At 54.2% G+C, this 23,185-nt stretch overlaps 3 protein-coding genes across 14 annotated transcripts in view; 1 reads left to right on the top strand and 2 right to left on the bottom strand.

Moving 5' to 3' along the window:
• ANKHD1 (ankyrin repeat and KH domain containing 1) overlaps positions 1 to 15,394 on the top strand; it is a 98,877-nt gene extending 83,483 nt beyond the window's left edge. For 2 of the 11 annotated variants that reach the window (XM_085073332.1, XM_085073343.1), the window contains 8 exons: positions 575 to 724; positions 1,029 to 2,647; positions 7,450 to 7,644; positions 8,726 to 8,980; positions 9,945 to 10,120; positions 11,061 to 11,225; positions 14,831 to 15,004; positions 15,174 to 15,394. In XM_085073332.1, coding sequence (XP_084929458.1) covers positions 575 to 724; positions 1,029 to 2,647; positions 7,450 to 7,644; positions 8,726 to 8,980; positions 9,945 to 10,120; positions 11,061 to 11,225; positions 14,831 to 15,004; positions 15,174 to 15,317 — 2,878 coding nt within the window. In that variant the 3' untranslated portion in view covers positions 15,318 to 15,394. Of the gene's footprint in view, positions 1 to 574; positions 725 to 1,028; positions 2,648 to 7,449; positions 7,645 to 8,725; positions 8,981 to 9,944; positions 10,121 to 11,060; positions 11,226 to 11,687; positions 12,185 to 14,830; positions 15,005 to 15,173 lie in introns of those variants that run through there. The other 9 variants (XM_085073338.1, XM_085073336.1, XM_085073335.1 and 6 more) reach the window with 9 other exon arrangements.
• Positions 15,395 to 15,998: 604 nt separating this feature from the next.
• On the bottom strand, positions 15,999 to 17,754 carry SRA1 (steroid receptor RNA activator 1). 2 transcript variants are annotated; one of them, XM_085073348.1, is made up of 6 exons: positions 17,715 to 17,754; positions 17,601 to 17,646; positions 17,234 to 17,359; positions 16,799 to 17,013; positions 16,503 to 16,611; positions 15,999 to 16,397 (listed from the first exon to the last, which is right to left on the bottom strand). In XM_085073348.1, exons 2-6 carry the CDS (start codon positions 17,623 to 17,625, stop codon positions 16,198 to 16,200), a joined length of 675 nt encoding a protein of 224 aa, XP_084929474.1. In that variant the 5' UTR covers positions 17,626 to 17,646; positions 17,715 to 17,754; the 3' UTR covers positions 15,999 to 16,197. The 2 variants fall into 2 exon arrangements, with proteins under 2 accessions (XP_084929474.1, XP_084929472.1); XM_085073346.1 differs by having other exon boundaries at positions 17,601 to 17,738.
• Positions 17,755 to 17,802: 48 nt separating this feature from the next.
• On the bottom strand, positions 17,803 to 22,237 carry APBB3 (amyloid beta precursor protein binding family B member 3). Its single transcript, XM_085073349.1, has 12 exons — positions 22,100 to 22,237; positions 20,959 to 21,149; positions 20,558 to 20,634; positions 20,240 to 20,297; positions 19,918 to 20,058; positions 19,418 to 19,545; positions 19,098 to 19,212; positions 18,924 to 19,011; positions 18,688 to 18,771; positions 18,421 to 18,536; positions 18,133 to 18,315; positions 17,803 to 18,024 (listed from the first exon to the last, which is right to left on the bottom strand). The coding sequence occupies exons 1-12, from the start codon at positions 22,146 to 22,148 to the stop codon at positions 17,803 to 17,805; spliced, it is 1,452 nt and encodes a 483-aa protein (XP_084929475.1). The 5' UTR covers positions 22,149 to 22,237.
• Positions 22,238 to 23,185: the final 948 nt, after the last annotated feature.

Here is a 23,185-nt window from a genome sequence, read left to right as displayed (position 1 = left end):
CCAGCAGCTCCTTAAATCACAGCACTGCACACCTTCAGCTGCTTTCACTCACTGTTGTTTTTCTGCACTTCCAGATTTTGAGGTCTGAAAGAGCTGAATGCTAAAAGGTTGTGGATGCAGGTGGCGTTACAGTGTTGATCTCTGGGAAAACACTGGAAAACCACCTTCTTCTTGCTATGAACAGTCAAAGTAGCTAAACCATGGGCTTTTATATTTGAGTCAGTGCTTCTTATGTAAATTGAGTTTGATAAGCTAAGGATTTGTCTCACTTTGGAAAGGTACCCAGATAAGATAAAATCCAAAAGTGGTTCTGAAGCAGTGTGAGGCTCATATATATCTGTGTTATAATAGTGGTGGGGTAAATGCTTCTGGAGAATCCGTGTCAGGTACTGAGGATGATGAGTAGTTTGAGTGGGGGACTTTGAGAAAGGCTCCAAAGGGTGAAGAAAGGATCAGTAGAAAACCACTTTGTGACCTTAAGAATATTACTTCAGCCATTGTCAGACAGCAAAGGGGTTTTGTCTGTCTTTGAAGTTTGAATGCATTTCGCAGATTTCTGATCTTTGTGATATAGGTCAAAGAAATTATCAGTCCCAGCTTCTGTCGTATCTAGAATAATGGGAAGAGGTGGGTGCAACATCACAGCAATTCAAGATGTCACTGGTGCCCACATTGATGTTGATAAGCAAAAAGATAAGAATGGAGAGAGAATGATCACTATAAGGTACAGTATCTCAAAATGAAAGTCTTGAGTTAGTCCACAGTGTCATTTATTGAAAAGTTTGTTTGCTTTCTAAGGCAGGATCTATTCAGCTTCTTTGTTCTAGAATAGAACATACATTCCTGCTGCCAAGATACGCTGACAGTTGACTTCAAAGATAATCCTTAAGATACACAGAAGTCAAGCAATAACTTATTGCAGTAAACTTACAATAGGCTTACAGATCAGTATAAGATTGAGGCTACAGAAAGTTGCATGAAGTGAGGTTTCCTTTTGCAAAAGATAAATCTGTTTGTGTTTAATCTAGGGGTGGTACAGAGTCCACGCGATACGCAGTGCAACTCATCAATGCCCTTATTCAAGATCCTGCCAAGGAACTGGAAGACTTGATTCCTAAAACTCATATAAGAACACCTGCTTCGAGTACCAAATCAATCCACGCAAACTTTTCATCTGGAGTCAGCACTGCGACTGCTTCCAACAAGAACTCGTTTCCTCTCGGAGCACCATCCCTGGTCACATCGCAGTCATCAACACTATCTACTTTCCAGCCTACTAACAAATTAAACAAGAATGTCCCAGCGAACGTGCGCTCATCTTTTCCGGTGTCTCTTCCTCTCGCTTATTCTCACCCTCATTTTGCCTTGCTGGCTGCCCAAACTATGCAACAGATCCGGCACCCTCGCTTACCTATGGCCCAATTTGGAGGAACCTTTTCACCTTCACCGAACACTTGGGGACCATTCCCAGTGAGACCAGTTAACCCTGGCAGCACGAACAGCTCTCCAAAGCATAATAGTTCAAATCGTGTAGCTAGCCAGAATGGAAACGTTTTGCAGACGGAGTCTCCTGGATTAGCTACATCCAGTTGTCCCGTTACCGCCTCGTCTGTAGCTGCTACCACCCAGCCGCTGTGTGCGACCAGTAACCGGACTCCCTCCTCAGTCAGGAAGCAGCTCTTTGCCTGCGTCCCCAAGACGAGCGCTGCAGCAACAGCCATCTCAACTGTGACGAGCACCTGTAGCACTCTGCCCTCAGCTTCCTCTGCCCCCTCAAACAACGGGCAAGTGCCCGCAGCGTTTCTGCCATCTACTGCTCCGCAAGCGCAGCATTCCGCCCTGAAAGCGGAATCGTTCTCGGCTGTCTCAGCACCCAAGGAGAAGGTGTCGACCCCCGAGCAGCAGCCACCCGCAAGCGCGTGCGCACCAGCTTCAGTTGCAAGCAGTTGCAGTGTGTCAGCCAGCAGCAGCTCAGGAGGCACCGAAACGTGCCCAGCGAGCAGCCCCGCACCGCTCAACAGCGCCCAAGATGAGATACTGCCAACCAGCATGTCCGAGATCAGCCCTTCCATGTCGATGCCTTTTTCATCCAGCTCAGAAACTGCTCCTTTAAGCTTAGCGTCACCCAGGTCAGTTGTTGCAGATAATCAGGACAACAGTAACTTACCTCAAGTAGCTGTACCAGCACCTCGAGTTACTCACAGGATGCAGTCCAGAGGTTCTTTCTATTCAGTGGTACCAAATGCAAACCTCCATCAAGATCCTCAGTCTATTTTTGTTACGAATCAAGTTCCTTTAACACCTTCTCAAGGTCCACCTGCTGCAGTGCAGCTTTCGTCAGCCATGAACGTTATGAACGGTTCTCAGATGCACATTAACCCAGCAAACAAATCATTGCCTCCTGCCTTTGGGCCAGCAACGCTCTTCAATCACTTTAGTAGTCTTTTTGATAGCAACCAGGTGCCAGCTAACCAAGCGTGGGGAGACTGTCCACTCTCTACCCGAGCAGCAGCTGACCCATCTTTCACTGTTCAGTCTACCTTTCTGAATAACTCTGTGCTAGGACATGTGGAAAACGTCCATCCCGACAACTCCAAGGCTCCTGGTTTCAGGCCACCTTCCCAGCGGGTTTCAACTAGTCCTGTAGGTAAGTCATTAAGATCATGCACTGGACAAAATTATTTCTTCAGCCATTGCACTTTGATCATCATACTGATGGAGAAGTAGTCTGCACATGACAGTTGGAGAATGCTCATGTAATGAGGATGGCCTGTTTTTTCCAAGTGCTCTTTAAAATGTTGATATTTTTTTCTTCAGCTCTTCTAGGCTGTTAGGTGTTGGGAAGATTGCAGATGTTGAGGTGCTCCATATTGTATGTGAGACTAGCTTGACTCAGAGAGGGTGAACCCTCTGTGCCTTTTGGTTCTTGACATGGCTCTGGGATTTTAATAAGTTTACTATGTGATGCTTATTGATGTGCTACAGCATGGGGTGTTTTATTCAGAAGTTCAATATAGCAGTACAAGCACATCTGGATTTATTTGAATGGGTTAGGAACAGTGACATTGAGCTCCCTGCCCTTTCTGTGCTCTGCCTTCAGGATTTTTATGTTCTTAGTGTTCAAACTATGTTGCAGACAGCCAACTGCACCCATTTGGTTGGAAGGGACCCTCAAGAGATTTATTCTGTGCCACTCCTTTGTCCTTGCCATGGTGGCTGTGGGGTGCCCTGGAGCTGAGTAGCTGGAGAGCTTTGCTCTAGAGTCATCCTTACCCTCACAGTGTGTGTTGGGTATTTGGGCTAAAGCTTCAGGACTTGAATGCTGGGCTGGGAAAAGTCAAGTAGTTTGACTTTCAGATTAAAGGAGAAGGGAGCATTTGGAAGATGCAGTGGTGAGGAAAGGAGATCTTCAGCATTCACTTTCCTCTTGGTTGCTTGACCAATGTGCAGGACTTCTGCAAACCAGAACATTTTCTCTCTGACTGCCTTTAACCACACAGCTGGGGTGTTTGCTATGACTTGTAGTTTTCTTAATTGTTTAATTTGGGCTGTATAGCTCTACAAAGCAAGAGCACACCTAGAGCTCTGTGCCATGGCTAGTCTAAGCATAGTAAGCAGAACCAGATGTGGAAGAAAAAGTCGCTGAACCTGGTTCATCAGAGACTGTTAATAAAGAGCTACCTGACTCCCAGCAGGCTCCAGAACCACTTGACAATGGCTTGGCTTTTCCTCTGCACTGCTGTAAACTGGGAGTTGGCTGTTGCTGAAATAATTCCTGGGAAAGGAAGCTTATGGCAAATGGGATCTGCTGATTTCCTGACAATTGCATCCTTCATGTTCAAACATGGCTGACTGGGGCTTCCCATAGCAGCGAAGTATTTTGCTGGTCCCTTATGTTAAAGTCATCTGCTTGTAATGGGGGAAGATTTCTTGGTCCTTTATATATCTTTTGGTGACTGTAAGTATTTAAAAAACAGTGTAAATCTGTTTCTGCCCTTAGAAAGCTTAGGTGGATAGCCAAGGAGGGCTCCAACAGTTGACTTTGGGGAGATAAGCATGAAGTTCTCAGTTGAAGCTTGAAAATATTTGGACAGAACACATTTTTTCTGAGCTAGGATTTGATAAGGATATTGCAAAGTGAAGAAAAATGGCAAATAGGTAGGTGTGCTGCTAAAATTGTGCCTGGCAGGAGGCGACTGATTAGTCAGGTCCTTAGCTGATGTATTTAATGTCATTTTACTTTACGCTGCTTTTGATCATCTTTGTTTCAGAATCTAAATTGTCCATCACCCAGGAGGAGGGGGGGTTAGGGGAGCTTGAGGACAAGACAGTGTTTAGAAGGTGTGATAGAGAGGAAAGGAGCGGGTACAGTAGGCTGAGGACTTCTCTGTTGCCTTCCCTCGGAGCTAAGTGTGGTTTGTCCACCCAACTCATTCACCAGCTTGTCTCAGGGAAATGGACCTTGCCCTTGGATTAGCCTCCCAGGTGGGTTGAACTGGGGACTTCCATGGCTGTTTCCATGGGGCTTGGTGACAGGGGTCGTGAGATTTTGAGAAGGGGCAGAAGGGCCAGTCACTGCTCATGCACTGGCCAGCAGCAGCACAATGGACAGGGAGCAGCCAGGGCGTGGCCTGGCACTTCCGTGTGGTGAGAGGGGGTGGGAACAGCCTCAGAGCAGGTGGACACCCATCCTCTGATCTCGGCTGTGACTCTACACCTGAGGGAGCAGCAGTTTGTCTTTTGTGCCTCTCTTGCACAGTTGGGCCATGGCAAATTTCTCCATGAACGTTTGTAAGGGATCACCTCCAAACTGATTTGGTGAAGATTTAATATGGTTTGATGGTGCACTAAACCAGCTTTCTCTTAACAAGTTCTCAGTTCTCTTAACAAGTTCTCTTAACAAGTTCTCTGAGTTTTGGAACTCGGGATGGAGTTCGGGTAGTCTGTTTTTCCCATTTCATGGGTGCCTTATTCAGTTCATGGGTAAGCTCAGCTGCAGATTGAGTTTTCTCTGATTCACCAGTTCCTTTGAGGTATAGATATCCCTACAGATCTCACTGGCTGTGGATCCATTGTGGAAATGGCCTATTTATCTCATATTTTTAGGTCTCTTGCTCTGGCAGTTTGTAGTTGAGGGCAGGCTTAGCCCAACCATATGGGGAGGCTGTGGAGAAGACCAAAAGAAATCTACCTGTTACTTCTGGTCTGTGTTTTAAGGAGTTTGAGACCTTGCTTATTAAAAGGGGTCAGAAACTTGAAATACGCCAGCTTAAGAGGCAGCACATGAGTATGGAACTGTGTGAAATGGCTGGTCTCTGTGTCACACAGAGTGAGAGTGTTGAGGCCCTTGCTCTAAAGGTGCAAGGTGCAAGTAATGTTGCAGTAACCAGCATCTACAGAAGTGCCAGAGGTCTTTGATAAACTTAATTTGAGCAGAGTTTGTGTGAGACCAATACATTCCTCTCAAAAGCTCAGTTATGCCTTCAGACCACAATGAGGAGTTTGAGTTCATGGCCCAAGTAACTGCAGACTATAATATTGCAGAAGGTTTTAGTACTAGAAAACCTGATTTCGTTGGTAAGTACACACATAAGAAGCTCATTATTGTGATCGGGATTTGGTAAGTCATTGTTCAGAATAGCCATTTTTAATATCGAGTGAAGTTTTTCATCCACTTTTATGAAAGACAAGCTAATATTAAAAAGTGTTCTTTGTGACCTGACTCCTCTGGATTTGTACATCTCTGGCTGTCATGCTTGCTTCAGCCCATGGAGCATATCCAGCAGTGCTGAAGTGGTCTTGACTGTCCAGTCATTGCACTTCACAAGCTCTATGTCCAAAAGTTGTCATTTTATCGTCCTGCTGAGCAATCAAAAGACAGCTGGGCATCCCTTTCCTGCGGGAGAAAGGAGATTGTGCTTTTGTCACAATCCCCTTCCATTCTCTGTTTAGGAACCCAGCAGTGCCCCTGGGTGGCAGCAGCTCTGTTACCCTTCTGTCTGCGGCAGACAGGGGGTCTTGTATGGTTTGTCAGCCAGCTGGCAGCTTATTTTTTGGTGTGTAGTGGAATCAGTCCCCATCGGGTCCCTTTGGCTAACATGTTTGTGGACAGAGGGTTGGTCAGAGTGTGCAGTCAGTGGCTCCACAGCAGATGCCTAGGGGGCCCTTGGGTTGCAGGCATTGCCATTGGCTTGTGCCTGAGCTCCGTGCTGGAGCCAGGCTGCAACAACAGACAACTCAGGTTAACCACACTGCAGTCACAGGCATTGGCATCCTGCTCAGAGCCATGGAGTTGGTGCTGTGACAAGCCCAGGAATATTTTCTTCACATGCTGGGGGCTCCTCAGCTGAGCACCCCATGTTTCAGCAGTGGGTTGGATGTGTTTCTCCTTGGCTATAAGGGAGACTTCTGTTTTTAACCTTTGAGCTAGTGAGAGAAGTACCTCTTTCAAATCCAACAAATCACTTCTGTCCATGTGAGCAGGTTGGATCTGGCACTTCTGGAAGGAGTAAATCAGGTTGACTGGCTTGATAATACTGAGGGGAAAAGACCTGGCTTTCAGGAACTGAAAGGTGCCCCTTTAGTTTCTGACCTAAGGTACTGCCTGGCAGCACTGCTGTTTGTGGTGGGGGTTGTGTAGGTACAACCTTCAACCTCACTCTGCAGCAATGTAGGCTGGTCCTGGTTGTGGTCATTTTGAAATGTTTAAATGGTTTTGAAACTAATCTTGTTTAATAGGCCCTTGAAACTAAACCCTAAACTCAGGTGAACATATGGCCATGCCCATTTCTGCTTTCAGGTAATAACATGTGATAAGAGCTTTCACAACGTTTTGGAAAAGTAATTCAAAGCTTTGGCTTATTAAACAAACTGTAATTCCCCCTTGCTAATAATTTCTGTGGGACTTTGAATTCTTTCTCCATCTCTCTCTTCCTCTCTCACGTCCCTGGAGGAAGCAGCCCCCTCCCTGTGCCACGCTGTGCTTCGTCAGCCCTGTCTCTGTGGCCACAGCGTGCTCTGACTGATCTCTATGTGAAGGTACCTATGGGATGGCAAAGCCCATTCTGCAGAGAACTACTTCCCTGGTGCTGGATTCCCCTGGGACTTTCACAGAGCCCTACATCCCTGTTGGGTTTGTGTGGCTTTTTTTAAGAAACGATCGTGGCCACTCCCAGCTTTCCTGCTCTGCCCTCCCTGCTAAGATCATTTTCTTTCAGTGACCAAAGGGATGGCTGTTCTTGTTAAAACTTGAGGCCAAACTAGAGAGCCTCCAGAAATGCCTCTGCGGTTTCTAAGGGAGAATCGTGCACCTGTAAAATGACCGTACCATGTGCAGATGCCCCTGAAGGTGATGAGATGCTTTAATTATATTTGGAGCACTAGCTTTCTCTGGTGCTTTGAAGCAGGTTCCCAAAGAGAGATATTTAATCAAATTTATGTTTATTTCAGGCTTACCCTCTCTAGATCCATCCAACAGCTCTACAACTTCTTCTTCAGGTCCTTTGACAGGCTTTTCAGCAAACATACAAGGAGCACGGGTTTACCTTCAAGGGCCAGCGCCTGTTGGGACTCCCAGCTTTAACAGACAGCATTTTTCACCACATCCTTGGACAAGCGCAACAAATTCATGTAGGAACTTCATGGGTCTGTCTTAGTTAACTATAAATTCATAGCTATTGTCTTTAGTAGATTTCTAACTTGAGGGGAACTTACCCAGTGATGCACAAAATGCTTTCCAATTGCTTTTAGCAGCTGTGAGGATGGCATGCAAATCCCAAGCTGTGCTATTTTGTGGGCTTTTTCCCATGCCACTAGTGCTAGTAGCATTACTAAAGGCATATTGGGGCAAAAAATGAGTCGTTGTAGGCTCTGAAAGGAGAGGGCATGAAGCTGTAGGGGAATGGAGATGGTTATGCCAAGCTAAAGATTACCCTCTAAGTAGTACAAGTGCAGTCTTAGGTGAAAATGTCATGTTTGCCATGGTTTGAAGTTATACTTGCCTTTTTTCTTTCCTTTTTCTTTTTTTTTTTAATTGGGATCTGGAGTTATATTTAAAATGTTCCAAAATCATTAAGCATCATCCAAGGTAACAGTGGGTTTTCCTCCTACTGGGAAAAACATGGAAGTAGCTTTACAGAAAATATGGGTGTTGGATTCAGAATCTTAGCTGAAGCGGTTTTTCATGTCACTGCATGCAACTTCATTGCCACTCTGAGTTTAAGAACCAGAATGTTTAAATGAGTGCTCAAAGGAAGTTGGATTTCCCAAGGAGAGTCAGTGACGCTTCTGAAGTTGGCGGGACTTATGCTCTTGGGTCACACCTGTGGCTTTGGGAAGCTTTCTGATTTCTCTTCTGCTGGAAGTGGTGGACACCAAAACCAGGCTGTTTAGATATTTATGGTATTTTGGCTGATGTTTTCACCTCTTCCTGAAACTCTTCCATGTTTCTTATTCTTTCTTGTAATTAATTTAGATACACTGCTATGTCATGAGAATATCACGATTCTGATGGCTGAAAGCATTTGTGTTATAATGTTGAATTTAGAGTTAAAATAACTCCTAGACAGAATTTCTGTGAAAGACTTGAAGAATGCTTGCCAAAAAAGCCTTTAAAATACTTTATTATTTGCTTCAAGATAATATTGAGGGAATAAAGGGGGTGGCATTTATACTTGCTACCTTGTGTGCTTTGTGTGTCATTAAGCAAGAGAAATACTCTTTTCAGCAGGTGAATCTCCTATTCCATCAGTTTCCTCAGGATCATCTTCGCCCCTCTCAGCTGCTTCTGCACCTTCTAACTTGGGCCAGCCAAAAACGGGTAACGCCAATCAAGATCGAAAGGTCCCCCCTCCAATTGGGACAGAGAGGCTTGCCAGAATCCGGCAGGGAGGCTCTGTCACTCCTACACCCTTGGGAACCAACTTCACAGCTCCCGTGGGTCACAGCGGCATCTGGTCCTTTGGAGTGAACAGTGTGTCTGGTAAGGCTTTTGTACTGCTGCTCTAAAGAAACTGCCAGGGCCTCTCAGGACTGCATTTGAAAGGAAAGTTGGAGAGGAGGAATAAAGCTCCACAGTCTGTACTCAATTTCCATGTAATACATCCTGAGGGGAGAGCTGGTGTCAGTGGTGGGAGACCACAGGGCAGTGGGAGCACTGTGGTTTCCCCTTCTGATGCTGGTGGTTCTCACCCAGCCTGCATCATCTGTCCCCAGGCATGTGTGAGCCTGAAAAGAAACTTCATACAGACTCCTCAGAATGATCCAGAGTTTAGAGTAAACAATTTCCATCTGATAAGGGGGCTGTTTCCAGGCCTGACTGTTGGCTCCCTCTAGCCAGGTTTCTCTCTTGTTTTGCACTCACATTTTACAGTGTCAGCTGAAGTGCAGCTGATGCACCAGGGACACAGAGCTGTGGATGCTGGGTTTTGCATTGATTTCCTCATGACTCTTGAACAGTATGGGATAGCTTCTGTTCCAGGTTGCCTTGGTTCTCCAAGAATGACTTTGAAACAGCTGAAGTTTTACATTTAGTTTCCTGGTAGTTGGATTTTGTGAAAAGGAGGAAGTGCAGTATTTGAAGTGTAGAGTGTTTGCACTGGTAGCTTTCAATACAAGCATTTGAGTCCTGCATTTGTTTTATGCTTCAGTGAAGCCCTCCATGCTTTGGTTGTGTCTCAGCATTGCTGTGTGTTTTCAAGAAAAGCTTGTATGTGTTTACACACAGTGCTGGGAGCTCAGGTAAATTTTAGCCATTTTGCAGTGGACACATAGAACATGCAGTTTGTAGTAGTCCCTATCTTCTCCACCCTTTCCTGGATACCTGAGATCCCTCCGTGCCTGTGTGTTTTCAAGGTGCTTTTGGGTGGCCTTAGGTGTGTGCTGCTGCTGAGTTCTACTTGAGTGTCTGCAATGAATTTAATCAGCCATTTTTAATCTCTTTGCAGAAGGCTTGTCGGGTTGGTCTCAGCCTGTCATGGGAAGTCATCCAATGCATCAGCAGCTGTCGGACCCGGGCACGTTTTCTCAACATCAGCCTATGGAGAGAGATGATTCTGGAATAGTGGCTCCCTCAAATATTTTCCACCAACCTATGCCAAATAGTTTTGTGGATTTTTCTAAAGTAAGTTACAGAGAGTTTGATTTATGAAAAGACCAGGGCCTGACTTCGTTGCATCTCCTGTTCTGCTTGTTCACACTGTGTGTGTGTGCCTCTGCTGCCATTGCTTGTCACCCCAGTCCTGAACCTCCTTTCATCCCAGAACTGACCAGAAAAGATGCCCAAGCCTGGAGGAAGGCCTAAACAGACCCAGAGTTTGTAGGTTGCAGATATTGTCTGATCAGTAGCTGAAGGCCTTCATTACTCTCCAGTGTTTCCTCTCTCAGAAGCTCAATCACCTGGAAATGTTTCACAAAGCTTGCTCAGCTCTTGAGGCTGATTACAAGTTTGCTTAGTGCTTTCAGCACAAATCATGCCCACAATACCACATACCTTCCTTAGGAAAGTGGCAGGAGGGAGAGGACTCCCAGCATGTTTCAGAAGGAGCCATAGCATGTGCTCTTAGCATCTGCATGGCAAAGCAGCAGCCATTTACACATTGGAAAAGAATTCTCCTAATTGCAAAAAGCTGCTCTGTAAGTTGCTCTTTCTGAGCAGGCAGAATTACTTTAGATGGCCATTAGCAATTAGAGAAAATCTTTAATGCAGAGTCTGTTTGGCTCAGTGCAGCCCTGTGTGCACTGTGACTGTCCAGTGCTCCTTCCTGCAGAGAGGAGGGAGTACTGAGGTCCCAGTGTTCAGCTGCTTGCCTGGCTTTGTGGGCTTATCTGAAAATTCTGTGTGTGCTGCACCCTCTGCTAGGTGTAAGCTCAGAAAAATGGCTAAGCTGTCTGGAATCTCCAGCTCTGCAGTCACTGTGCCATACTGCCCCGGTGTTCCCTCGCAGTGCTGAGATTCCTAACGTTCCATTAGTGGAACATTACCTGTGAAGGTGGCCTGGCTCTGTCTGGTCCTACAGCCACCCGTCCCCACATCCTTCACCAGTGCTCTCTTGTCCCTTCAGGGCCTGCCCATCTCCATGTACGGCGGCACTCTGATACCCTCGCACCCCCAGCTGGCAGATGGCCCGGGAGGCCCCCTCTTTAACGGGCTCCATACTCCAGATCCCGCCTGGAATCCAATGATCAAAGTTGTCCAGAACTCAACAGAATGTACTGATGCTCAGCAGGTAGTGTGGCTGCCTTTTCCCGCCTGTGCTTTCTTGGGGCTTTATACAGTGCTGTGATGCCCAGTTTTGGATGGATGACGTGTTTGGTTTCTTCAGTTCTTTAAAACTAGAATTGAGATTGTTTGCATGAATTTTCCCTGCAGTGTGTGTGTTTGTGTTTGTGTGTGTGTGTTCATAAAATATCTGTGGCGCTATTGGTACTAAACCTTCCAGGTAAAACGAGCAGCATTTCAAGACTGCTCAGCCAGGTACTGGACAGTTACAAGTGAGAGGGTTTATATCCATACTCGGCACTTTGCAGGTTTGTCAGTCAGACCTTGGCCAGAGCTGGAGAGCTCCTGCCATTGGACAGTCTGGTTGTATTTTGAGGAAAGCCTTACGCTTGCCCTCAGTGGTTAAACACTGTTAAAGGAACCTTTATTTGTTTTTATAATAGATTTGTCTTTTTATTTCTTGCTGTAGATTTGGCCTGGCACCTGGGCACCTCACATTGGAAACATGCATCTCAAGTACGTCAACTGATTTAAGGGGGTCTGTCATTTTTTAGCCTGGTTTGGGAATCTTTATGATCTTGAAGAACCCTGGGGATTTTTTTCATGTGCCTAACTAAGCAATTTTCTGTGGGCTGTAACAATGGAATCTCGATTGCCCATTGTATAAGAACAAATTGACTTACCTATACAAACAGATTCTGTTCTCCAGTTAGTTTAGCCACTTCAAACTTAAAAATCAGACAAAACTAGTGCTTTTGGCTAAACACTACTGAATGATCCTTGTATGCAGCAGAGAACTAGCTGATGACATGATTTTGACCTTTTAGGGTGATAAATACCTGTATAATTGTTTACAGACTTAAAAGGAAAAGCTGAGTAAATTTCATGTCGTATAGTGGCTCTACTTTATGTAGCCTGTATTAATGTGAAATATTTACCTGAATACTCAATAAAAGGCAAACAGCATTCATAGGTTGTGTGTGAGAATTTTGGAAAGGGCTGTATGTTATTGTCCTCAGTAGCTGCTGCCATGCCCAGTAGGGCATCACCCCAGGGTCACATACTGAGCACATTGGTGTAGTCAAGTTTGGGAGGGTTTGAAGCTACAGATGTCTGCAGAGTACTTCCCCCTGCCAGTTGTGAGCCTTTTATTGGTGTGAACCTGCTTCTGTGTTACCGTTTTTTTTCCTTCTGGATTAGTTCTGCTGCTTCTGGCACTTTTGGCAGGTGGTCGCCTGAGAGATCAGGTTTTGCTCAGGGCTGCAAATAAGGGCTAACAACAGTGATAGGTGAATGCAGGTTTCGTTCACCAGCCCAGAAGCAGATCTTAGAAAAGTCTTCCCACTAGAGGAAAACATAATAGATTCAGCTCTAAGCTTCTTATAATGCTGTAAATCTGCGAAGAGCTTCTCAAGTCCTTTCTGTGAGGAAGAAGAGGATTTTTGCACACTGCTTAAGGTGAACATTAATTCCTGACCCAGTTTTCCACTTTCTGCACTTGGATTGTGCTTATTTCTGCTTTTGCTCCGAAACAATGCAGTAACAAATGGAATTTTGGATCCATTCCTTAAGCAGGGAACTCCAGTGTGCATAGTGTCTATTCTAATGGATCAATCTCAGACCAGGTGGAGACTTCCCCTTCTTCCACCTTATCCAGACAAATCCTTACATACAGCAGCAGTGTTTCCCCAGTAAAAGCATGAAGAAGTACTGAAAACATAAACTGCGCAAGCAGTATCCAAGTATCGCAGGTAAATCAACCTCAGAAGCACTACTGGATGGTATATTCAGATATTTTTCTTGGTATTTGAGGAAGAAATGCAAAAAAAAATTGAACTGCTGCTGCCCCACTGGTAGTGCTAATACCAAAGGAGAAACATAGAACCAGAGTCACAGAACGATTTGTATTGGAAGTGGCCTTAAAGATCACCCAGTCCAACCCCCTGCCATGGGCAGGGGACATGTGTCAGCAGCAATTGTATTGAAAAGAAGCAGTGCTGTGGTGCAGTAGGTATGTGCTCTCGGGGTGAGGTGCAGGGGAGGGGTGGGGTGCCCACTTCTGTGGGTTCCTTGGCTGCAGCAAGCACCATCCCAGGGAGCTACTGTCTCCCCATCCTGGAGGGCTGCAGCTCCAGGGTGGGTGGCACAGTCTACTCCATGACAGTGGTGGGCAAGACCCAGGATGGGGATGAGGCTGTCCTGGAACAGCCTCGGCCGCCCCAGCCCGGCTGAATGTAGACAGCTCTTTCCTACACAGATCCCTTGCTGGGCTCTCCACCACACAGCTCCTTCCCTGGGGACATGGGCACTTGCTCTGGACACCAGATCCAAGCGGCCCCAGCAGCCACCACTGAAGTGGAAAAGGGAACCCTGAACTTTTGTAGGATGATCCTGCTTGAAGTTTGGACCATCACTGCCCCATGGTTACAGGGGGGCACAGGCGGAGGCAGGGCTTTGTGCTTCTGAGGAGTAGGCTGGTGGCAGTGCTGGGGGACTGGTGAGTGCAGTGCTGGTCCCTCGGGGCAGGCTGGCTGGCGCCAGGGAAAGTGTAGGGGAAACACCAGAGTCTGTGCCTCTACAATTTGACCAGCCCAGGGTGGCAGAGCTGCCCCCAGTACTCCTCCAGGCCTGTTCTCCTTCCCGCTTCCATCCCCCTGGGTCAGCTGTTGAGCAGGTCCTTTGCTTTCTGTCCTCAGGGAAGCACATGCCTCATCCCTGAGCTGGGCATGTTTGGTGTGAAAATGAGCCACAGGTGCCCACCCTGTGGGCACTGGCTCCATTGTGTGCCTTCAATTAAGCTTCTCTGGGGCAGCAGAGCCTGGCCCAGTGCTGTGGGGCCATGGCAGGCACAGGCTGTGTAAGATGTTTGAAGTGCCAAGTAGGACCTCCAGGCTTGCTGGAACCTCAGGCAGCAGCTCTGGGCTCCCTGGAACCCTGGGCTGCACCCTCTGCCAGAGCCTGGCAAGGGACTGGTGCTCAGCTGCAGGGAGGGATGGGCAGGGGACAGCAGGGCTGCAGACATGGCACATGGGCTGGTGCGACCTCAGGTGTTGCTGGCAGGCAGTTGGAGCATGGGGAGGCAGCAGTGTGTGCCCCGGGTGGACACTGCACATCCAGCAGGCTGGAGGAGATGTCCCATTGAACCCAGCTGTTGCCCTCGTGCAGGGAGCACGAGGCTGAGATGATGGGAACAGGTCCCCAGGGTGCCCACTGTGGGACACCCAGCCCATGCTGCTCCACCCTGGGACAAGGCACCACGTGAAGCTGCTGCTGCCTGGCCACTGGGTGGGGCCTCGCTGTGTGCCCCAGGACTGGCTCTGCCCTCCAGGCAGCATCGGGTAGCGCTCTGGAGGCTGGACCTCCTGTACTGCATGGAGTACTGCATCCTGCAGAGCTCCAGGAGCCTGAAGGGGAGAAATAATGTGGAGTGTAGCTGCTGGGCAGGATGGGTGTCACAAGCTGCCTTGTGGGAAGTCCCATGGTGGCTCCAGAGCCAGATGTGTCTGTGAGCCATGGCCAAGCACTGGGTCCCACCCCCTGCTCTGGGCTGAGGTGCTCAGGGATGGGGGTGGCCAGGGCCAGCAGTGCCTGACAGCCCCCTGCTTTTGGCAGGTACCCACATCATCTGCGACCGCAAGTTCCTGCTGGAGTGCAAGAATTCACCCGCGGCCAGGACCCCTCCCTGCTACCTGCCCCAGACCCCCGGTGTCACATCCCTGGCCCAGTCCAGCCTCGTCAAGCTGGAGGAGCTCAAGGAGCGGAATGAGAGCGAAGAGGCCATGCCAGGTGAGCAGCCCAGGGCCACAGCCCCTGCCCATGGACCACCTGCCTGGGGCATGGGGCAAGGAGAGATCTCAACCTAGCCCCAGTTCCAGCTCCTGCCCCTTTGCCTGCCTGTGTCTGCCAAGACAGCCCAGTCCTAATCCTGGTCCTGTATCTATCCATGCCTTTGCAGATCAAGACCAATTTGAGATGGACATCTGAGTTTCCAGCTCCCCATCTCCAGACCATGGCTGGGCCTGTTCCTGGGCCTCGTGGAGGTGCTGACACCGTGACCAGCTGGCTGCAGCACTCTCTGATGCTGGGGATGGACGTGTAACACCTCAGGCTCTAGCACAAGTGGCTGGTGCAATTGCCTAGGAGCTCATGCTTGATCAATAAACACCGTGAAACCCCTGTGCTAACTGGTGTGTGTCTTTGTCAGGGCTCAGCAAGGTCCCCACCCCCAGGGAGAGGTGAGCAGCATCAGGAGGGTGTAGAGGGTGACGCTGCAGTTGGGGGGTGGAGGTGTGATGGTCTGTTCTCAGCTGTGGTGGAGGCAGATGGTGAGGTTGTCCTGTGAGCATGGCGGCAACAGTACAGTTAACATCTGACTGGGCATGTGTCTGTCCTTGGACCTCCCTGTCCCTGAGGTCACCCAGGTCTCTTGGGTCTGAGATGTGCCAGGACAGCCAGAGCCCAGATGGGAGCCAGGGCTGTGGCTGCAGCACAAACCCTGGTCATGCCAGGGACTGTTGGCACATTAGCCTCACCAGACAGCCTTGGCCCGTCCTGCAGCAGGGCTGGGCTCTGGGGCTGCTGTAGCTGAGGGGCCAAGTTTTGTGCTTGTATGCTGCATGCTCCAGCCATGTGCTGATGATTCTTCCCTTAACATCCTGTGGGTAAGAGCACCCTGGCCTAGCCTGATGAAACAGCTATGGCCTCACCCAGCAATCCCATCTCCTGATGACCCTGGGAGACCCCAGACCTGTCAGTGCCAGAACCCTCAGGAAGACCGTGGGAGGGGGCAGGTTGGTGCTGTTTATTAAACATAATGAATTGCCACTAAAATGTTGCAATGATTAAAATCCCCTTTTCCGGGATGAGGATTGGGAGGCAGAGGGGGTGCCCAGACGCCGTCCGGCAGCAGGAGCCCTGTTCCTGCTGGTGGTCCTGGGCAGGGGCTGCCCCGCTCACAGTCCACAGCCCCGTCCCCGGTGTCAGGGCTCCTCCTGCCCCGGCTCAGTCTCGGTCGTGGTCTCGATGTCAGCACTGCTGTCCATCTCTCCGGTGGGCAGCTCCCGCGTCTCCGCGATGAGGCGCTTGACGCCCACCATCCACTGGCTCACCTCGTTCACGTGGTCCACCATGAGCGAGCGGTGGATCTCATCGGCCGCGTCCCAGTGCTGCTGCTGAAGCTCTGTCAGGACAGGTGACCCCATCAGGGGTACAGGATCCACTATCCCGTGGGTGCCTCTGCCCAGGACCTGCTGCTCGTGCAGATGCAGCCCCCTTCACTCCATACCTTGCACCAGGAGGCTCATCCTCTTCCTCACTGGTGCCGACAGCTTCCCCTGAGCCCACGCATCCTCCAGCACTGTCAGCCGCCGCCCGATATCATTGCACACTTGTTTCTGGAAGCAGAGGTGAGCTGGGAGCGAGAGGGATGTGCCCCCACCAGCTCTGGAGAGGCCCCAGGGCAGGGGCGGCTCTTTTCTCCCCTCAGGTCTCCTGGGGACAGGCACGCCCTGCCTGGCTGCCCCGCCTGCCGCCCCTCCTGCACCGCGGGGTCAGAGGTGGCGGGAGGGGCCACAGCCTCACCTGCACCGTGGCCCGGCAGGCGTCCAGGGCTGCCCGCAGCGGGGTGAGGACGGTGTCGGCCGAGACGCTGCATTCCTCCTGCTCCGGGCACGCCGCGGTCGGCCGGCCCTCGGCCCGCGGGGCAGCGCCGGCAGGACCCTGCGGGGGCGGGCCCAGCGCCCGGGGGGGCGGCGCTGCGGGGTCAGCGGGGGCAGTGGGCGGGTCCGCGGGGGCACCTGCGGGGCAGAGGCGGTGGCGCCGAGCCCGTCAGCTCGGACCCAGCCGGCACCGGGCCCCGCAGAAGTGGGGCCCTGAGCCGCGGCTCCGCTGCCCCCGCACCGCGGCTCGGGAGGCCGGGCTGCAGTTCCCCGCGGAGCCAGGCGGGGAGCGGCCCTGGGGCTCCGCCAGGCCTGGCCGGGCAGGGTGAGGGACTAGCGGGGTCTCCGCGGTGCTGACCTGGGGGTGTCCCCGCGGGCGGGGGGGCGGCCCGGCGGGTGAGCGGGGTCCGGCGGGAGCCCCCGGCCTGCGCCTGCAGCCCGTACGAGAACTGGGGGGGGTCGTTCCAGCCGCGCTCCTGGTTCCCTGCAGCGGTGAAGGGCGCGGTGAGACCGAGGAGCCCCCGAGCCAGGCGGGACAGCCCCGGCACGTCCCTCCCGGCGCTCCGCACGCCCGGAACGGCCCCGGCGCCCCGGCAGGCACGGCCCCCCGGAGGTGCCCACGCCCGGGCCGCGGCCCCGCGGCTCCCCCCGCACCGACCCGCGCTGTCCCGCCACGGGACCCCCCCGCACCGGAAGTGCCACTCGCGCGCCCCGCGCCCCCTCACCCGGCTTCACGTAGGACTCCGCCATCCCGCCACGTCACGCCCGGCCCCGCCCCTTCCGGCCGGTGGGGCGGGGCGAGGCGGGAGGGGCGGGGCCGGCCGCGTTCCCGCCCCGCCGGGGGCCGCGCTCGGGGCCGGGGCTGGGGTTGGGCTCGGGGGCTTCTCCCCGCCGGCTCCAGCCCCGGGCCCGGCCCGGCCCGGCCCGCTATGGGCTGTGCAGGAGGGCCCGCCGGAGGCGGAACACCTCCAGGAAGGAGAAGAGTCCCCGCTTGCGGGCTCCGGCCCCCGCCCCGCCGCCGCCGCCCCCCGCCTTGGCCGCCCCGCGGGCAGCTTCCCCCGCGGCCGCCGGCCCGGCCCGTCCCCGGCCTGCCGCGCTCTTCGCTTTCGTTCCCGGTGCGGCGGCCACGAGGCACTTCTGGTACTGCACCTGCGGGGACACGAGGGGCAGCCGGGGGCGCACGGCACCGGAGTCACCCCCTCCCGCCCCAGGGCTGGGCGTCTCCACCCGCGCAGCCCCGGTGCCGCCGGTGCTCACCATGCAGGCGGCCTGCACTGCCTCCGAGATGGTGCCGGCGTCGGGCTCGCACCAGAAGGCTGCGCACTGGAAGCGTCTCCCCGTGTCCACGATGAGCGCGAAGGTGTGCGCGTCCCGGCCCACGCCCAGGAAGGTCACGTACCGCACCTGGCACTCCCAGATGTGCTCCGCCTCCTCGGGCTCCTGCGGGGACCCCGCGGGCCCATCCACCCCTGGCCGCCGCCCGGGCAGCCCTGCCGGGAGCAGCGCCGTGCCCGCTCTGGCCACAGCCCCCTGTCCCCTCCCCACCTGTGCCGGGTGCACCCTCATGGCCGTGTCGGACACGTAGATGAGGGACGGTGTCCAGTTCTCCCGCCCAGGGTGCTTCGTCAGCTTCTCGATGGCTTCGTTCAACACATCCATCCCTGAGAAGAGGGACACCCCATCTCACCGGCCCCGGCTGCGGGCATGGGGCGGGCCGGGGCCGCCCGGGTCCAGGGCACGGCCGCCCGGTTGCCCCATGGCACGGGGAGGCTTCCCGGGCACCCCCAGCTGCGGGGGAGCAGCTGCGCTTACCCATGGCCCTGGGCACGGGCAGGCTGCCGATGTACAGCGCCTCGTAGGTCTGCATCGACTGCCTCACCGCTTCTAGGATATCCACTGCAGGACGGGAGAGGTGGGGCTACTGTGTCCCCTGCTGTGTCCCCCCTTCCCCAAGGACCTCGGGGATACAGCCCGACAAGCCAGAGGGCTCTGGCTCAAAGACGGGACCGTGGGCAGGGGGAGCCGCCGGCAGTGCTGGGGGACAGTACCTTGCAGTGGCAGGTCCTCGGCGGAGATGGGCTCCAGCGTGGTGGCACGTGCCAGCCTGCTGCTCGCTACGGCTCGCTCAGCCACGATCTGCAAGAGACAGGGGTCCCGGTGCCTCCCCTCACCCCCAAGACCCCCAGGCCACACTCACATCCTCCGTGGGCCCTGCATCCCACCTTGGAGCACATTTCATGCAGAGCCTTGGCAATACCCTTGGCAGGCACATTGCAGTGGAAGACGTGACACTTGAGGACACAGGTGTCCTTGTCACTGGCCACAAAGGCGAAGTCTCTGCAAGGCCACAAGCAAGCCGCTGAGACCCTGACAGAGTCTGCCCCCTCCCTGTACTGCCCCTCAGCCCTGTGTCCCCTTACCTGTCCCTGCAGCCGTAGTGTCAGTCAGGAGGAAGAGAGGGGACAGGTCACTGGTGGGGTGCCTTCCCCCAAGTGGGCAGAACCACTCCCCTGGCCCCCAGTTCTGCCCTGGCCCCTGGCACCTGCCATTGTTGCAGCCAACACCCCAGACACGGATGTTGAGGATGGGCTGGCGGTGGATGAGGCTGCGGTCAAGGGGGTCCACGAGGCTCATGGTGTCCTTCTTCAGGATCATCACTAGGTCCTGGCCCTGCAGAGGGGCAGTGGCTCCCTCAGCCTGGCAGACAGTCTGGGCATCCCTAGCACCCAGCCCACATGTAGGCAAACTCCTGTCCCCCCAGCCTACTCAGGCCCAACTGTGGGGTCAGCCCGGTTCCTCCCCTGCCCTTCCCACCTACTATTTGCATGTGTGGGGACCCACCCAGGCACCCTGGCACTGTTCCTAAGGAACAGGACTGTCAGACCCACCTGCACCACACCTGGGACCATCACATGGGTGCCCTGTGTGCAGAGTTGCCTCTGCCAGCAGCACTGGTCCCTGCTCCCTTCCATCACGGTCCAGCCTCAGCAGCAGCGGCTCTGGGGTGGGACCGTGCCTGGCAGCACCATCCCAGGCTCTTACCTCACCCTGGTTCTCCGCAGAGCCCTGGCCCTTGTTGTTGGAGAGCTGCTGGATGCAGTTGTTGACAGCGATGCTGCTCTTGCCAGGTGCCAGGTCCTCCTCGGGGATCTCCACCCAGCCCAGTGAGCGCACAGCAAAGCACTGAGCAGGGACATGTGGGGCTTCAGTGCTACTGGGGCAGCCACCTCCGTCCCGCACCCCTCACCGTGCCAGAGTGGTCACCCCTGCTCTGGCTCCCAGCCACGTCCCTGCCAGCTGCCACCCTCCTCCTCTTGTGCCAGCACAGCCCACGATGCAGCAGGGAAGCTGGCGGGTGCAGTACCTTGGAGCCAGGCTCTGTGCTGTGCTGGAAGTCATCTCCATGCCAGGACAGCGAATGCCTGCAGAGGGAAGGGGCAGTGAGGGGAAGCTCCCTCTGCATTCTCCTGGGGCACCCAAGGAAGTGTCAGGATGCCCCAGAACCAGCAGACTCCCATGCCACCAGCTGGGAAACATCCTGGGGGGGTCCCCCAGCAAGGTCCTGCTGGTTTCAGCGTTGGGGGGCTGCTCTGGCAGGGAGCACCAGGGCCCAGCACCCAGCGCTGGTCAAGTATCAATGGTACCCCACAAACAAGCCAGCAAAGCACAAGGATAGCCCTACCTCCGGGACAGTGAGGCCATGGGGCTGGGAATCGGCCTGCCCTTTGCTGAGTGCTTCGCTGCAGGGGCCTGGCATTCCTGGGAGAGAAGAGGAAAGGGGAGAGGGCTGCAAAAGGGGCTGTCAGGAGGCACCAGGTAGGAGTCCTCCCTCCCAGGACAGCAGCAAGCTTGTGAGCATCTTGGGTAACCAAGATGAGACCAGATAGGGTAAGCCCCAGGATGTGTCCTACTGGAGCCTTTCAAGAACCCCAGACATGAATAGGCTGAGCAGGACTTCGGGATGACACAGACAGGCTGCTCCAAGGGGACTCTGAACCGGTCATGCCCAGGGGACTCTTCAGCAGAATTCTGCCAGAGGTGGAATCTAACACCAGCTCTCACACCCCTGCCCACATTCCCTACCCTTCCCTGGAGCATCTCCTCTCCATCATCCTCCGTGTGCCCTCCTGGGCTGGTGGTGCGTGCAGGGTGCTGCCACTGTGTCGTGCCTGTTGGCACATGCCAGTAATAGGTACCCAGAGAGTCACAAATTTTCCTCCAGCCTGGGGGGAGGTCAGGGTCTGCCTCCAGGCTCTGGTCGCTCCAGAGGTTGTCTGTCCAGAGAGAGACTGTGTGAGATACGGGGTGGGGAGGAAGATCCCCCAGTTTCCCTGAAGAGCCAACAGCTTTGCCCAGCAGTGAAAGGGTCCTGCGGAGGCCTCTGGGTGCATGGCTGGGCATATGGCCCACAAGAGGAGCCTGGCGAGGGAACATGGCACGATGCCAGTGAGGCTGCGGCGGTGGCAGACCCCAGTGCAGGGAACTGCCAAACTGGCTTCCGGGGGGACAGCAGAACCCCGGCGGGGCACAGAGGGCAAGGGCAGCCTGGGCGTGCCAGGCCGGGAACCCTGCGGGGCACCCAGGCACGGCTGGTGGCCGCCAGCCCGGAGTTCCCCAGCCCTCGGGCGGCTAAAGGGCCGGAACAGACGCCGGGGGCCGGGCAGAGGATTGTGCCCCGAGGAGCGCAGCCGGAGCGCGTTGTAGCCGTGGCTCCCGCACCCCCAGTCCTGCGCGGACACCGACTCGAGGCCGTGGCGCAGCACGGCCGGAGCGAGCCCGGGCCCGAGGGGATGGCGCGCTCCGACCGGGCGGGGTTGTGGGGCCGGGCGGGGGTCCAGGGGGATGGGGGTCCCGGGGGTGGGAGGGTGAGGGTGCTCCGGTGGTGGTGGGACCTGAATAGGGAGGTGTCCCTGGGGTGGGTGGGCTCCCGGCGACCTTGGCGGGGCGGGGAGCGGCGGGGCTGGGCCGGGCCCCGATCAGCACCGCGGACAGCGCCGGGCGCGGCCGCTGCTCCAACCCTTAGCGCTAGTCCCCGCAACTCGGCGTCGGCCCCGCAACTCGTCCCCCGCCCCGCAAGCCGACCCCGGCCCCACAACTCGCCCTCGGCTCCGCAAGCCGACCCCAGCCCCGCAAGCCGACCCCGGCCCCACAACTCATCCCCGCTCCTGCTACTCGCCCTGACCCCTAGGCTCTGCCCGCCCCCGCCCCTGCCCGCCCTGCTGACCGTCGCAGTTGACCAGGACGATGGCCAGCATGTAGTCCTTGCCCAGCATGGCCCCGCCGCCCGCCCGGCGCGGCGCCCCCGCCGCCGCCTGCCCAGGCCCGAACCCGCGGCGGCTGCGGCGGGAGGGCGGAACGGGGCGGGCCGGGGGCGGGGCTGGAGAGAGCCGGGGGGCGCGGGGGGATCGCCCGGACGGAGCTGGGGAACGGGCGGGAGTGTCTGGGGCCCTTGGGGTGTGTCTTGGGGCAGAAAATGGGACTCTGGGGAGAGAAGGAGCTTTTGGGGCTGGAAGGGAAGCTTCTGAGTGCGACAGACAGCAGAGCCAGGTCAGCCCCTTGTGCCCTCAGATTCGTTTCCTTCTTCTCCATCCACTCTTAGGGTTCTTCCCTTCCCTTCCCTTCCCTTCCCTATCCCCACAGATCACCATCATTCCTCTCCACCCATGCTTATCCCGTGTTCATTCTCCATCCGTGCCCCGGTCTGCCCATTCCCCTCCACCTGTGTCCAGCCTCCATCAGTGAGTGCTGAAGGCACCCAAATGTCCATGCTGGTCACCTTCCCCTTCCCACCAGGAGCCAAGAGCTTTGCATCTCCAGTTTGAGACTTTTTTCCATTCTACCCTGAGTGGACAATCCTGGCTAATGCTCAGTACACAGGGAGAGTAGCTCTGGTGACATTTGTTGTACACCTGCATTCCCCCATGGAGCTCCTGGAGTACTGCTCAAAACAAAGTCCTTCCAAGCTGCAGGTGCCTGGTGAAATATTCCAAGATGGTTTGCTACAGGTGGCTTGTCCAGGCAATCCATCGTGGCCTCTTCATTTTTTCTTTTTCAGAGCCAGAAGCTGATGGTCCTGCATACAGCCCTTGAGCCTCTCACACCACCTCAACTGCCCTGCTCCTTTCTGCTAAGTCATGCACAGAGCTCACAAGTTTTGGAAGTGAGGAATGAATTTTCCATGCTTGGTCCCTCTCTTTCAGCAAGGCATTGTTTCTTTGCTTGGCCTCATTCATGCATTCTGTGGGCTAACATGCCCCTGATTTTGTGAGACACCCTCCTCTCCCTTATGCATTTTAATCTTGCTGACCTG

The sequence above is a fragment of the Lichenostomus cassidix genome, chromosome 13 (genome assembly GCF_008360975.1).
Source record: "Lichenostomus cassidix isolate B80296 chromosome 13, HeHo_3.0, whole genome shotgun sequence".
Classification (NCBI taxonomy): Eukaryota; Metazoa; Chordata; class Aves; order Passeriformes; family Meliphagidae; genus Lichenostomus; species Lichenostomus cassidix.
This window is presented reverse-complemented; position numbering and strand designations above follow the sequence as displayed.